The sequence below is a fragment of the Drosophila albomicans genome, chromosome 3 (assembly GCF_009650485.2).
Source record: "Drosophila albomicans strain 15112-1751.03 chromosome 3, ASM965048v2, whole genome shotgun sequence".
NCBI lineage: Eukaryota > Metazoa > Arthropoda > Insecta > Diptera > Drosophilidae > Drosophila > Drosophila albomicans.
The window spans coordinates 28,375,177-28,388,793 of record NC_047629.2 but is presented as its reverse complement, the minus strand read 5'-3'; the positions used below and the strand labels follow the sequence as shown (position 1 = coordinate 28,388,793).

Genomic DNA, 13,617 nt, shown 5'->3' with positions numbered 1-13,617 from the left:
TCAATATTTTCACCAAATAATGCAAAGAATTCTTGATGGATTCGGTTATACAAGTCGATTGTATAAATACATACATAGTTTATAACTTTTAAAGTTAGTTTTTTTATTAGATTGGTATCTTTACATGTTTGCTATGCAATAAACATATATAACATAATTAATATTTTATTTTAGTTTTTGTTTTTCTTTTTCATATATATTTTGTTGTTTAACTTTTGCTAAGTTCTCATTTTGAAAACATTGAGGTAGCTGCGTTTTGTTTTCGTCATTTTATTTTAATAATTAATCGTTATTGTTAGATTCTTTGTTTATCCCTGATTTACATACATACGCATGTAGGTTTTTAGGTGCATATGTATGCTATTGGTGTGGATCAAATGTGTTGGCCAGTTGTAGTATTATTTGTTTCATAAAGTGAGAACATCAACTCTAATACCAATTAATTGATGACCGATTCTCATTCCTAACTTAGAAGTTAACAACGAAAGCAAAGGAATAGGAAATAAGAAAAATATTAACTAAAGTATATCATTTTTTGTTTTATTTTGTATATTTAATATGTTATATTGTATATCGTATATATATTATGAATAAAAACACCGAAATCGTAAAATAAATCGTTTTAAATTAATAACTAAGCAAAAATAAAATTAAAAAATGAAAAAATGGAAATTAAAATAAGGAGAGACAGAGTTATTCTTTTTGGTATATCAAAGAGAAGAGTGTTCAGTATGTGTTGGGCTGTGATCTGTTGTTGTAGCATCTATTATGGAGAATTAATGAGGTTTGGCAAGAGATTCGACTGGGCTTTTTACCCTTTGACTATATGTTATATGTGGGTATGATTAAGGTCAAAGTCTTTGTGGGTAAACTTGAATTGACTAGATATGAATGTTGTAACTGATTATGATTCTGATTCGAGGAACTGTTTTGTAGTATTTTGTTGCGTATACGCAATGGGAGCCCCTCACACGCCTGAACAAACTGCTAAAAAAAAAACAGAAAGTATCGAAATCAAGACAATATATAGAAGACATTTAAAGACTTTTCAATATAATCGCAATCATATGCATGATTTAGCTATATCATGGACATTGGATTATCATGATCATCATTTGTTATCACTTGCTCTTCTTATAACGTATAGACTAACAACTATCTTTGGGATTCTTTCGCACTCTGCTGGCGCTTTGCTTGATCATTTTCATTGTTTATAATTTTCATGTAGCTTGTTTGTAATTTGATTCGCCTGGTTGTCCTGCTCCTGCTTCTGGTTTACCTCCAGCTCTATTCTTTCGCTCTATAAAAATATAAACAATTTGCCTTACATACTCGTACATACAAGGTTGGTGATGTGTGTGTGTGTGTGTGTGTGTGTGTGTGTGTGTGTGTGTGTGTGTGTGTGTGTGTGTGTGTGTGTGGGTGGGTGTAAGTGTGTGAGTGTGTGTGTGTGTGTGTGTGTGTGTGTGTGTGTGTGTGTGTGTGTGTGTGTGTGTGTGTGTGTGGGTGTGTGGGTGTAAGTGTGTGAGTGTGTGTGTGTGTGTGTGTATGGTTGGGGGATTAACGCCGTTCTCATTATTTTGGTATTGATCTGATCTCTGATCTTTCTGATCTTTGGTTGTGGCAGATGCCACTGCACACGCTGTCAAGGTGCTGATCATCATCATCAACAACTTCATCATCGATCAACCATTGACGGCGTATGGCATTCATGGCATTGACTGCAACGACCCAACGACCCGCGTCCGCGTCGTCTACTGCCTCCTCCCCCGCAACATGCATAGCTACTAAATTTGGTTTGTTGTGTGTGATTTAGTAGAACGAATTGCACCAGGCATCGCCCGCTGCGGGGCTTAGCATACCGACCAGACTGCTGGCATGATGCGTCGGCACGGCGCCAGTCACCACAGTCGCCGGCGATGCCGTGTGATTCGAGGAGGGCAAACATTGGAAGCAGTAGTTGGCGCCATAATTGTTATCCCAAAACTGTTGACCCTTGCACTGAAAGCGCACCGCAAACTCCAAACGCTGGCCCACATGCAGCGAGTTGCCGAAGAGCACGAACGTGAACTTGTCGGAGAAGCCGTCGCAGGAGTTCTCCACATAGTTGGCCTGCAGATCGGCATAGCTGCGCCACCCGTCCAGCGAATAGCGTATATGCACCGATTTATGAAAGTCCAAATTGCGCACACGCACCGAACCGGAGATGGTCTGATTGATGCTATCGCTGATAGCGGCATTCTCCAGCGACACCTGCTTCTCGCGCACCGCATCGAGGAATGTGGCCAATCCGCCTGGCTGCTGGAACAGCGGCATCAACAGCTTATCGGACTTCGGTCCCAGCACCAATGGCGGTTCCGATTCCAGTATTTCCAAATCCTCGAACGCTGACTTCGGTATGGTGGGTATCTCATCCAAGAAGGTCTTCACATCGGCCAGATCCAAGCCCAGCACATCGGCAAAGCGCACAATCTTCTTGCGTCCAGGCGTTCCCGGTGGTGTTTTGCCCGTCTTCAGTGAGGAGCAGCGACGCACACGCTGCGGTCGACAGTCATCCTCGTCGTCTGTGGTGTCCATGCCATGACTGTGACTTGTCTTCTCCTTCTCTTTGTCTGCCTCCGTCTCATCTTCCTGCTCCTTCTCCTTGTCCTCCTCAGTGACAGTCTGCTTGGCCTGCTCCTGCTGCGCCACTTCTATGTCGACTGTCAGTTTGCTCTCGCACTTATCAACCTCATCTGAACCATTCGCTGGCAATTGCTCTTCCAGCTGCTGCTCCGTTTCTTGCTTATCCTCGACTGTGGCTATCGCTGCAGTCTCCTCAAGCTGCAGCAGCTGTTCCTCTGCCTGATCTATGTGTCCATTGAGCAGAGCTGGTTCCTCGGCTGCCAGCTTCTGCTCTTGCTCGATACTCTTCACGGTTTCCGAATGCTGCTGCAGCTCACTGAGTATTTGTGCCTGCAACAGCGTCTCATCTTCACTCTCCTGCTTCACTTCCTCTTCCTTGTGCTCCTGCTCCTTCTCGCCATTTGTGAGCAACTCGTGTGTGCCATTCAACTGCAGAGCATTGGCAAACTCCTTAAGCTCCGCCGGTGGCACTTTGCCACGATGCGGATGTGGCTGCGGCTGACTCGTGACCAGCAGCTCGTCTGGGATATTGCTGATGATGCTGCTGCTGCTGCCGGCGGCAGCATCAAAGTATGGACCATCGGTGCTGCTGTGACTGCTGGCTGCCGAGGCGCAGGCGTAGCCTGACTCAGCGGTGGAGTTGTGTGGCGTATTCGAGGCGGTTTCTATGAGACGCAAGTACTCGCACTCATCCACCGGACTGCCTGGCGATTCCAGCTCGCAGTCAAAGTCGAAAAATGAGTCCGACTCATGGCGCAGCGGCTGCAGATCGGTGACAGTCTGTTCGGATTCGTGTGCATTCACCCAAGTGTTGGTATTTGTGCCATTTATGATGGGCTCATCCTCTGCATTGGCGCCCTCCTCGTTGGCCTGTGCAAAAGAGTAAGGAAAATTATTTTAATGAACTGCTAATGAATTAGCCAATAACTTTCACCTACATGGCACACACACTACAAAGCTTTGCTAGCTTAAAGCCCAGTATGTGCTAAAAAGCAGCGCATATGAAAGCTGCACAAATAAATATATCTAAACTAATACAACGACATCATTCTACTATTTAGCTGCAGAAACATATATCATATATTTGTTGCTAAAATTTATTCAACTCATATTTCTATGTATCTGTATTTGTTGACTTCAATTTAACCTGCGCCCTTAAAGTATTCGGCCTTGCTTGCATTGGTGCTCTTAAAGGTCTTGGCGCCAGGACGCCAATTGGCCGGACAAACTTCACCGAACTCATCGGTGAATTGATAAGCTTGAACCAAACGCAGCGACTCCTCGACACTGCGTCCCACGCCAATATCATTCACCGAAATATGCCGCACAATGCCCACGCGATCAATGATGAACATGCCACGATGAGCCAGACCTGTGCTCTCGTCTAGCATGCCATAGGACTGGGCAATCTTCATAGACTTGTCGGCCAACAGCGGTATGTCCATGTCACCCAGACCGCCTTGCTTGCGCGGCTGCATTATCCAGACACAGTGGGCATATTGACTGTCCGTGGAACAGGCGATGATCTCGCAGCCAACGCTACGAAATTCCTGAGCACGATCGCTGAACGCTTGCAGTTCCGTCGGACAAACGAACGAAAAGTCCGCCGGGTAAAAAAGAAGTATCACGTATCTGCCACGAAACTCGTGCAGCGTCATTGATCTAAATCCAGTAGAGGATGTTACTGCAATGGTACTGAAATCTGGAGCCGGCTTGCGTAGCAGTAAGCTCATCTTATTTGTGTTTTTTATATTCTACGATGTGTTAAGTTTCAATCTAGTGTTGCTACTGAGTATTGCTAGGCATCAAAAAAACTATTGTGATTTGAGTGTCTATGAAAGGGTTTCTTATTTTCAACATAATTGTGAAGGATTTTTAAATACAAATACATATTACAATAAAATTAAAATATTCCTCATTATTCTAAGACGAATATTTGATGATTATGTACAGGTGAGTCCTTTGAAAAGGCAGTGCTTGCAACCTGCACTTTTAAGATTGAAAAATACTATTGTAATAGTGTATAACACAAAATTTAGTTTTTACTGCATAATATATTTATTATGCACGCTACCGATAGGGAAGAATAATATTCCAGAAGTTATTTAATAAATTATTTGTATATGAGAGAAAACGGCTACTGGTGTCGACTCATAGATGATGCGGTTTACAGTCTGGTATGTTTTGTTCTCTATGGTATATTTTAAATGAAGTAGTATATTGATAAACCAAAGATAGCTTTCAGTATATTTGTAGAATTTTTTCGATACATTAATTTGAATAAGTTTTGGAATAAAACCGCACAATTTTGCATTTTTTGAAAATGGTAGCTGAAGCGTTGAGTACTTTATTAAAAATAGAGGAAATTTAATGGATTCTATATTCATTTAAGCAATGTTCAAGTGATCAACTAACAAAAAGACGTAAGCAAAAAAAAACTGTTCTATTATTCTTGTTCTGTCGCACTGCTATTTTAAAGAACACAGCTATCTACGTCTGAAACTTTTCGTTGTGTTCCCTTTAAGCGAAGGATATTAACTCACCTGGGTTCCCAGGGTGCGCAGCTTGGAGGACAAGCTTCGCGCAAATGCCTCGGCACGTCCACGGCATGATGACATCCCTATGTTTGGTATGATTGAGATAATGCTGCAGGGCGGCCTGCTGTCCGGCGTGCTGGTGTGTGTCAATGGTATATCGCCGGGTTCGTTCATTTACGTCACGTCAATGTGATGCTTGCTGCTGCTGCGGGCGGTGGCAATGTCGATGGCGGTGTCGGTGGCTGTGCGGATGCCAACAACAACAACAACAACAACTACGGCTACTGCAACGATGCTGCGGAATATACATAGATGACGTGGTTCAAATTATTATTTTCGTTTATTGACTCAGGCTGGGAAAACAGTCGAGATTTTCATTCTCAAGTAAACAAATAAATTTACTCAAGATTTTATGCGAAAACAGCTGTTCTCACTTTTTACTTTCGTTTCGCATATTTCATTCAATTCGTTGATTGCGAATTAATTTAATGACTTACTATATGTATATAAATAATTTACAACAGGCGAGATGTACACTAAACACTTGCTAAATTTTAATTATTTCCCGCAAGCATTTAGTTGGAATGATTTATTACTTAATATTTATATACCCTAAGTTTTGGCAAGCATTTATGATAAATTAAAAAAAAAGATAATAATAAATGTAATAAAGCAAATTAGCTATTGCCATATAAATTTGTATATCTGTATTTAGTTTTTAACTTTTGTAGAGGGTATATATTAGTTGAACATTCCGTCTTGTTCAAATAAATTTAAATACTTGACCATCTGTCAGTGATTTGCGTGTCTGCCGAAATTGTCATCATATTAAAAGTGTAAGAAACATAAATAATATACGAGACCGCAAAATAAATATAAAAAAAAACATGATTATATCATTTGATGAACGCGTGACATTTCCTCTACAACAGTTGAGCAAACATTTTTTACATGTGCCAAAATAAAGTAATTACAATTAGCCGTGTTTTTGTGCATGATTTGTTTCGGGCTTATAAGATCAAGTGTTCGCCTTGTTGCACGTGCCGCAGGTACATCCAAAATGACGCCCACCAATTATTGACCAATCAAGAGGAAAATAAGCTGTTTTCAAATACGCCAATCGCTGCGATTTCAATTGGCCTTGAACTTTTGCCGGCGACGATCAGCAGACGATCAGCATTTCTTTTCCTTTTCCTTTTTCTCGACTCGGTTTTTTCTTATTTTTATGTCTTGTTGGCAATGTGCATAGGAAACTTAATTGAGCAGTCAACAATAAAAATTAAATTGAATTTTGCCAAAAAGCATCGAACAAAGTTGTAAATAAAAAGAAAAACCTGCATGCCCCTGGCAATCGACAATCGTTTAAGGAGGTCAATAAAGCAAACTGTTTCGAATGTTTTTCACTTAACGAAGAAATATTGCAGGAATATTATATAGAAACATATGGCATATTTTGAATGAATCATTGCTTCGGCGCTACTTTTGGGCATTCACAACATGTTGCAACGAGTTGCCTGAGCAGGCGTGTCGCATTCGACATATTCAAGTCCCTTTCTTCACATAGCAAACAGAAAATTGCTGTTGGACCTGGGCCAATTTGCTAAATGCGTTTTGGGCAGTTGTCGGCAGATGACGTGCGAGAGGGAGAGGGAGAAGGTATTAAAAAAGACGCAGTCTCTGCAGATCAGTAGCAGAGAGAAAGAGAGAGAGAGAGAGATTGAAAGAAGTACAGACAAAATGTGTGAAAGAGAGAACGTGACAAATACCAAACAATTGAATTAATTTAGAATAATAATTATAGACGAATTGTTGACATTTTTAGATCCGACTACAAAGCCTTTCAATAGTAAAAAAATAAATATATAAAAGTATAATATTTTGCTCGAATACTAAACGAAACTGGCCGAAGATGCATATAAAATATAAAATGATTCAATTTAAAATACTCAAACCAAGTTCAATAAGTCACTTAACAAAATAAAATTATCAAGTAATATTCCTTTATTTACAATGCACTATTCGCAGATTTAAGTTCAATGTACTGATATCAAAACTATCGCTATATTGATATATAAAATCGCAGCTAAATGCGAAAATATTTCGCATTCTATATTTGCATGCCAAAAATACACACAAAAATGTTTTCTACTGCATTAAAATACCCCACACAGTAGATAATAATAAAAGTCATAAAGTCAAGTCATATATTAGGCGAGCGTTTTATAAATAAAGCGACTGCAAAGCGATATAAAAAAGCAAAGATTTGCTAAGAATTTCGCTATAAATAAAAATTGAGCAATGCATACGATCTTTGCTATGTTTTTTTTATTGTAGTTTTCCAAAAGGAACATTTCCGTTTTGCTGTTTTCACTTTCTTCATTCATCACAAAGAAAAACACAAATGTTTATGTTATGTTTTCTCTTTTTTTTTTTTTTTTTTGTTTTGACAGTGTCTGCGGAATGTTCGCTTAGTGGCAAAGTGCGTCTATCTGCGACGCAAAGACACGCACTATCAGATACGAACTGTATCTCAAGCCAGTTTGTCACCCATAAGTAGCTTAATTGAATTAAATTGGGGCAAATGTGTGTGCTCGGCGTGTTTGCCAATTGAGGTACATCAAGTGGCACTCTAGCGACCCAAACAATCAAATATAACTTTTGCATAAAGTGTCATTAGTTAACTTTGTATTTTGTGGTCAAAAAAACCAAAGAAAGAAAAGAAAAAGAACACACACAATAAGCAAATAATGAAGCCAAGGCGTTGTTGAGATACATTGATATATATGACAGAGGGTCAAATGAGCTAAATGGGCGGGTTGACAGCTCAACACAAGTAGCAACAAGTAAAGCACACAAGTTAATGGTTAATAATTCTAGCTCATTACGCTACACTCTAAAAAATCTCATTAAGTTTAACTATAATTTTTGGATTTTGAGTATTGTATTTAAGCCGACAGCTGCTTTTCATTTTATATAATACGTATCTGAAAGATACTGCAAAGAGTCGAAGTTTTAATTCCATTAAAATGTTCTAGAATATTACAATTGCGTTAAACGATTTCAACAAAATGTATTAATTAATATATTTCTGATTTCACGAGATGACAATTCTATCTTCGAGCGTTGCACAATTTAAACGCGACACACAGATACACTTATCTGTCGATGCGATTATCAAAACGCAAATCCATGTCATCCACATTGTGATTAGCACTTTAGTTAGTCACGGTTTCAACTCGTCTCAAAGGGCGGGAAACTAGCCACAGATTGTGATTGTGGTTGGGTTCATGCGCCATTTGGTGATTTACGATTTACGATTCACTTGATTTATTCGCATATATCACAGATACATTTTAGCATCGACTGAGGATCGAGTTCACCTGGCAGTGACATGACTTTGTAGGGATTCGGAGGGGGAAAGGAGGAGGTCGCGGGGGTGTCGGGGGTGCCACCGTGAACAGGCAACAGTCAATCATGCCGCGCCGGCGTTTCGATTATGAGCGCTGATAACATACTTGGAATTTATTTTTAGCAGTCTGTAAAAAAAAAAAAAACACAAGTGCTGAGCACAGTTTATGACCCGATTTGAACTAAACCGAAATAAAACGAATCGAAGTGAATTTTCCCTTACTCACACTCACTATTCACTTTCGCGAGTTGGCAACGCGTTGTCAACTATTCAACTCGCTTTAACATACGCACTTTACGGGGTTACGAATAAAGTTCGGCGCGAAGAACTTTAGCGAACTCAAAGAACTCGAACTGCTGCACCACGTCTGCAGCGACAGTGAGGCGAGCATGCACTGAATACGTTGAGTGTTTTTTGGCATTAAACGAATTTGCGCTGATTGATAAGGCAGGCAGGCAGGCAGGCAAAATCGAAGCACAGCAAATCGCACCGCAAGCGTCTGGCCTGTCACTGATCAACTCTGATGTGTCTATGCCCTGTGTGTAAATATACTTCTCAACACACACACACACTTACACACATCGAGTATCTGCAACTGCAACAGTATGTGTGTGTGGCAATCGTATCTGTAAGCGTAATCGCTGCATCCCAAAGGTAGCACTACTGCAGCACCGACACCGACAGATGCGACCCTCTCTCTGCCTCTGTCTCTGCCTCTGCCTATCGCCATCGTCCAATGCCAGCCTGACAGCCGCTTGCATAGAGAAATGCTCGTGATCAGCGACGTTGCTGTCGCTCTAGATGTGGATGTGGATGTGAATATGGATGTGGTTGTCTGTTACCCTCAGAAAAGGAAAGGGCATACAGCTCTGTTGACTACCCCTGCAACACCTAGGTATATACAAATTTTTACTGCCGTTTAAGCTTGATCACAAAAGCCCTCAAAAGTTCTTTAATATAATTAAAGGAAAGGAAATACCAGTTGCAGTTGGAAACAAGAAAAGAAGCGCAGAGCCGAAGACTTGAAGCCGTAAAAACTTGAAAGCGAATTGAATCCTTAAAAGTGGACTGATTCATTTCATTTCTACAAACTTAGACACCTTTATTAAAAGAATACTAGATTCTTCTAAAAAATATTGATATGCTTTATATGTGAATTTTGTAAAGCACATTCTATTTAGAATTGTATAATATTATAATATATTTTTATACCCGTTACCCATTGTGTCTGTTCGTATGAAACACTAGATGTCAAAGACTAAAACATTAGAGTAATAATTTTCGACAGCTCGAGCGGTTTTTAGTACACACATTAATAACTATAGTATTTAAGTAAAAATTGTAGAAGTTATCTAAGAAATACATTTGTATAGAGATAAACGCCTGCAAACTACGGGACTTAAGGGCTTTGGATGACAATCTGGTATTTTTTGTATTCTATAGTATATTTTGATATCAATATATTAAACAAAATGGCCTTTGTAATGTTTCAGTATTTATGCAATATAACAATTTGTTATATTTTAGTAAAATTTCGCACTGTTTTGCTTTTACTCGAATTGGGTAGCTGTCTTACTTGTTTTAGAATTATAAAGAAGATATTCCTAAACTACTAGGGTATTTCCTCGTCGACTCTTTTGGTTTGCAATACATACAAATTGGCATTAGTTCAATGTAATTAAGAGGTATTTGCAGATATCCTCGGTATTAGCCATAGTAAATATTTATGATAGTGGCCGAGCTTATCAGCAGCCCGCTGGGAGCGTGATTATTTGAGTTCCAGTTATTGCTAATAGCTGTGTTAAGCGGATAGCTTGTTATCAGTCATCGGTTTATGGACTGTTCGGATTTAGACAAGTACGGCAATTGGCTTTGACATTGGCCTTAACAATTTTATGAGATAAACTATATAGCACTTTACGGATACTGATCCTAAAACATTGATTTGCTAACAAATGTGGATATGATTTTACTGCTGAAATATATTTCATGAATCATGCTAATTTTTTTTCTATAAAATATTATACATTTATCACACTTTTTAACAAAATTAGAAAATGTGTTAGTTAAAAATATATTTAAAATATTCTTGAGTTCTGTCAATAAATCTAATAATAAATGATATTGCCCTTCAGCTTTTTATAGATGGTCTAGTAATTTGTAATAATTATCTAAACTATATTTTATTCAATGTGGATTTGAGAAATTGTAGCAAAAAGAACAGAACTTGCTTTCCCGACCACATTCTTCAACTCACTTAAGATCATTTATCATAATGACATTACTATTTGCTTTAGAAATAATTTTGAAATACAAACATATATTTACTATATACTTATTAACACTTTTTGCTGGTCCACCCACTTTCAAAATTTTAGAGCTAAACAACAGCTGACTGCGTTGACGCTGAATGATTTTCTTTATTTAGAAATATACCACCAGCAAAATGTATTAATATATATTTTTTTATATGGCGAATTAGCCAAATTGACAGCCGCACGTAGCACGCGGCAATGTTTCTTCTTTTTTTGCGCCGTAACCCAAAGTGTTGTCCAGGAGGAACCGGGAGGACTTGGGAGGTGTTGCTCATCGATTTCACGGGGGATCGAAAACAATCAATAGCTTGTGTAGAATTGTGTCAAGTTTTTGGCACTTGAATGGAGACGCCCTAAGTAGCCGCCTATTGACGAGAAGAACTCAGACTTTTCTTATGTGTGTGCGGGTGTGTGTGTGTGTGTGTGTGTGTGTCGGCGCGGTCAGTGCGTGTTTGGTGTGGGTGTGGGTGGCTCGCTTGGTTTGGCAACGCGTGTATTTTATTTATATTTGTATGACATTGCTACCCAGCGAAATGTCAAAAGCAAACAAAGCCAAGCACCGCCACAATAATAATAATAATAACAACAACAACAACTACAATGCGAAAAACGCTTGCGCCGTTTTGGAGCAGACACAGGCACGGACACAGAGAGATACAGCTACAACTACAGCTACAGATACAGATACACTTTCGATTTTCACATGCTTTCGCTTTCCGTTTGACTCTCTACTTACAGCGCGTGCCTTGATTTTTATCGGTAACAACCAAAGCCTGAGCCTGAGCCGGAGTGGGAGACTTTGTTTTGATTGTAATTGCGGTTAAAGGATGTTTGCGAAGCAGTTGGCAAAGTAAATGAGTGGAAAGATTCAATTCGATTACGTATACGAATCTGATGAAATCAAAAGTGGAATTTGCATGTCACTTGAAATGACCTGACAAATGAGTTTAGCTAGTCTAACTATATTTGATTGAATTAGCCGGATGTTTATTCATAATATTCAATAAAAAGACTTCGCTTATTAGATTATGTATTGTACTACAAGTATTCATGCTTCGCACGCATAGCACTTTGGACTCGCCCTCGCCCACCCATCAATCGGTTCAATGTCACCACAAAAAAAAAAGTATCTGACGGATACACGATTATATGTATATTAATATAGCATTGTGCAGCAATTATTTGTAGATAAATGTGGAATCCAACAATTATAATTGGCCCATTTCTATACGCACTTATTTCCACATTATTTCGAATAGTTGTTATGGTAATTGTTATTAATTTTACTAACCTGCCTCCAAGGGGTTGCCTTTTTTTGTTGTATAGTATGGCCAAGTTCTTGGCTCAACCGTTCACGTAGTAATAAAAAATATGAGTTGTCAAAGTTGTCGCATAAATATCGCACACATAGATGTAGTATAGCTAATGGCGTTTATATACACACGCGCTCATACATATATGTGAATGTATTGGTGTGTATGCTATACCAAAGTCGACGTTATGTTGTAGATATATAGTAAGGCTTATGTATTGCGTGTCTCGGTCTCGTTATGTACTCCGCCTTCGCCTTCGTTTTCGCCTCCGCCTTTGAAAAATGTGCCAAGGAAATGACCCAGCAAAAGGATATAGTATGCTTCTCGCCTGAACTTTCACTTTTTAAACGCACTCACACAGACACGCACACACAGTCACAGGCACATACACTTCCACAACAACTTTCGGTTCGGGCCCACAGATGGCGCTAGTTGCTTAGATAACACTATGTTATTTTGGATGCAATTGTGTGCACTTTAAATGGGTCGACGATATGTTTCAAATTAGATTCGCTTTCTTTGACTTGTATTATTATTTATTTGTATTTTTGATATTTCGCATATGCCTTTTTGTTCACACGCGTGACGTCTCTGCGAGGGGATTAGTTGTGATGTAAAGGAGCTGCTCCGTCGGATTTATGCAAAAAGCACACGAGACTCACACCAAAACGATTCACGCTAAATACGAGATAAAAATTTCAATTTCAATTGAATTTCATTTCTTAAATTTTGCCAGCGCTCGTCGTGGCAGCCGTGGCAGCACCGCCAGTTGTAGTGGCAACGACGACGACTTGGTCGCAATAAGAGTGTCATTCAAGGGCATTGCAAGGTCGTAGCAGCTCACCAGCAGTCAGCAGTCGGTAGTCGACGGTCGGCGTTCGGCGGTCGGCAGTTGCGTCTTTCGCCCACTGGCGGGCGCTACTCTATACGCTGCTGCTGAGAGTACGCATGGCATGGGACTTATTCAGATATACAACAAAAAGATACGAGAACTTTTTGCAAAAGAGAATTTCATACGTACGTTGAGAGTGAGAGAATGTTTGGAAGAGAGAGAGAGAGATTGTGTGTGAGGGAGAAACAGCTGGCCAGTAGATCGCACGCTGCGCTTTAATTAGTATTAATTTGACATCGGTATCTCTATCTGTGCTAGCACAAGTGTATCTCACAGATACAACAATGCTTTATCACACAAACTGTTTTACAGAATTTGTTGTAACTTTAACGCGACGACTTCTGCATTCCGTTATGCCTTTCTGCCCTTGCGGCTGTCCTGTCGTGTGGCAACTGAGGAGCGCCTTCAGCGTGTTGCAAGCTCTGCGGTATTCCATTAACTCTCACTTTTCTCTACCGTTTAACCGCTCTCCACTAGCTGAGTGGGCTGCCTTGGGTGGTGCTTTTGTGTGAGAGGGCAAAATGAG

General features: G+C 39.7%; 2 protein-coding genes across 4 annotated transcripts; both read right to left on the bottom strand.

Annotated features, from left to right (window-relative positions):
• Nucleotides 1-1,033: 1,033 nt before the first annotated feature.
• Nucleotides 1,034-12,978, bottom strand: LOC117568026 (glycogen-binding subunit 76A). 3 transcript variants are annotated; one of them, XM_034248364.2, is made up of 3 exons: nt 12,178-12,978; nt 5,169-5,457; nt 1,034-3,495 (listed from the first exon to the last, which is right to left on the bottom strand). In XM_034248364.2, exons 2-3 carry the CDS (start codon nt 5,334-5,336, stop codon nt 1,813-1,815), a joined length of 1,851 nt encoding a protein of 616 aa, XP_034104255.1. In that variant the 5' UTR covers nt 5,337-5,457; nt 12,178-12,978; the 3' UTR covers nt 1,034-1,812. The 3 variants fall into 3 exon arrangements, with proteins under 3 accessions (XP_034104255.1, XP_034104254.1, XP_034104256.1); XM_034248363.2 differs by lacking the exon at nt 12,178-12,978 and adding an exon at nt 8,798-8,973; XM_034248365.2 differs by lacking the exon at nt 12,178-12,978 and adding an exon at nt 8,804-8,973.
• On the bottom strand, nt 3,674-4,431 carry LOC117568027 (peroxiredoxin-2). Its single transcript, XM_034248367.2, has one exon. It carries the CDS (start codon nt 4,356-4,358, stop codon nt 3,768-3,770), a length of 591 nt encoding a protein of 196 aa, XP_034104258.1. The 5' UTR covers nt 4,359-4,431; the 3' UTR covers nt 3,674-3,767.
• Nucleotides 12,979-13,617: the final 639 nt, after the last annotated feature.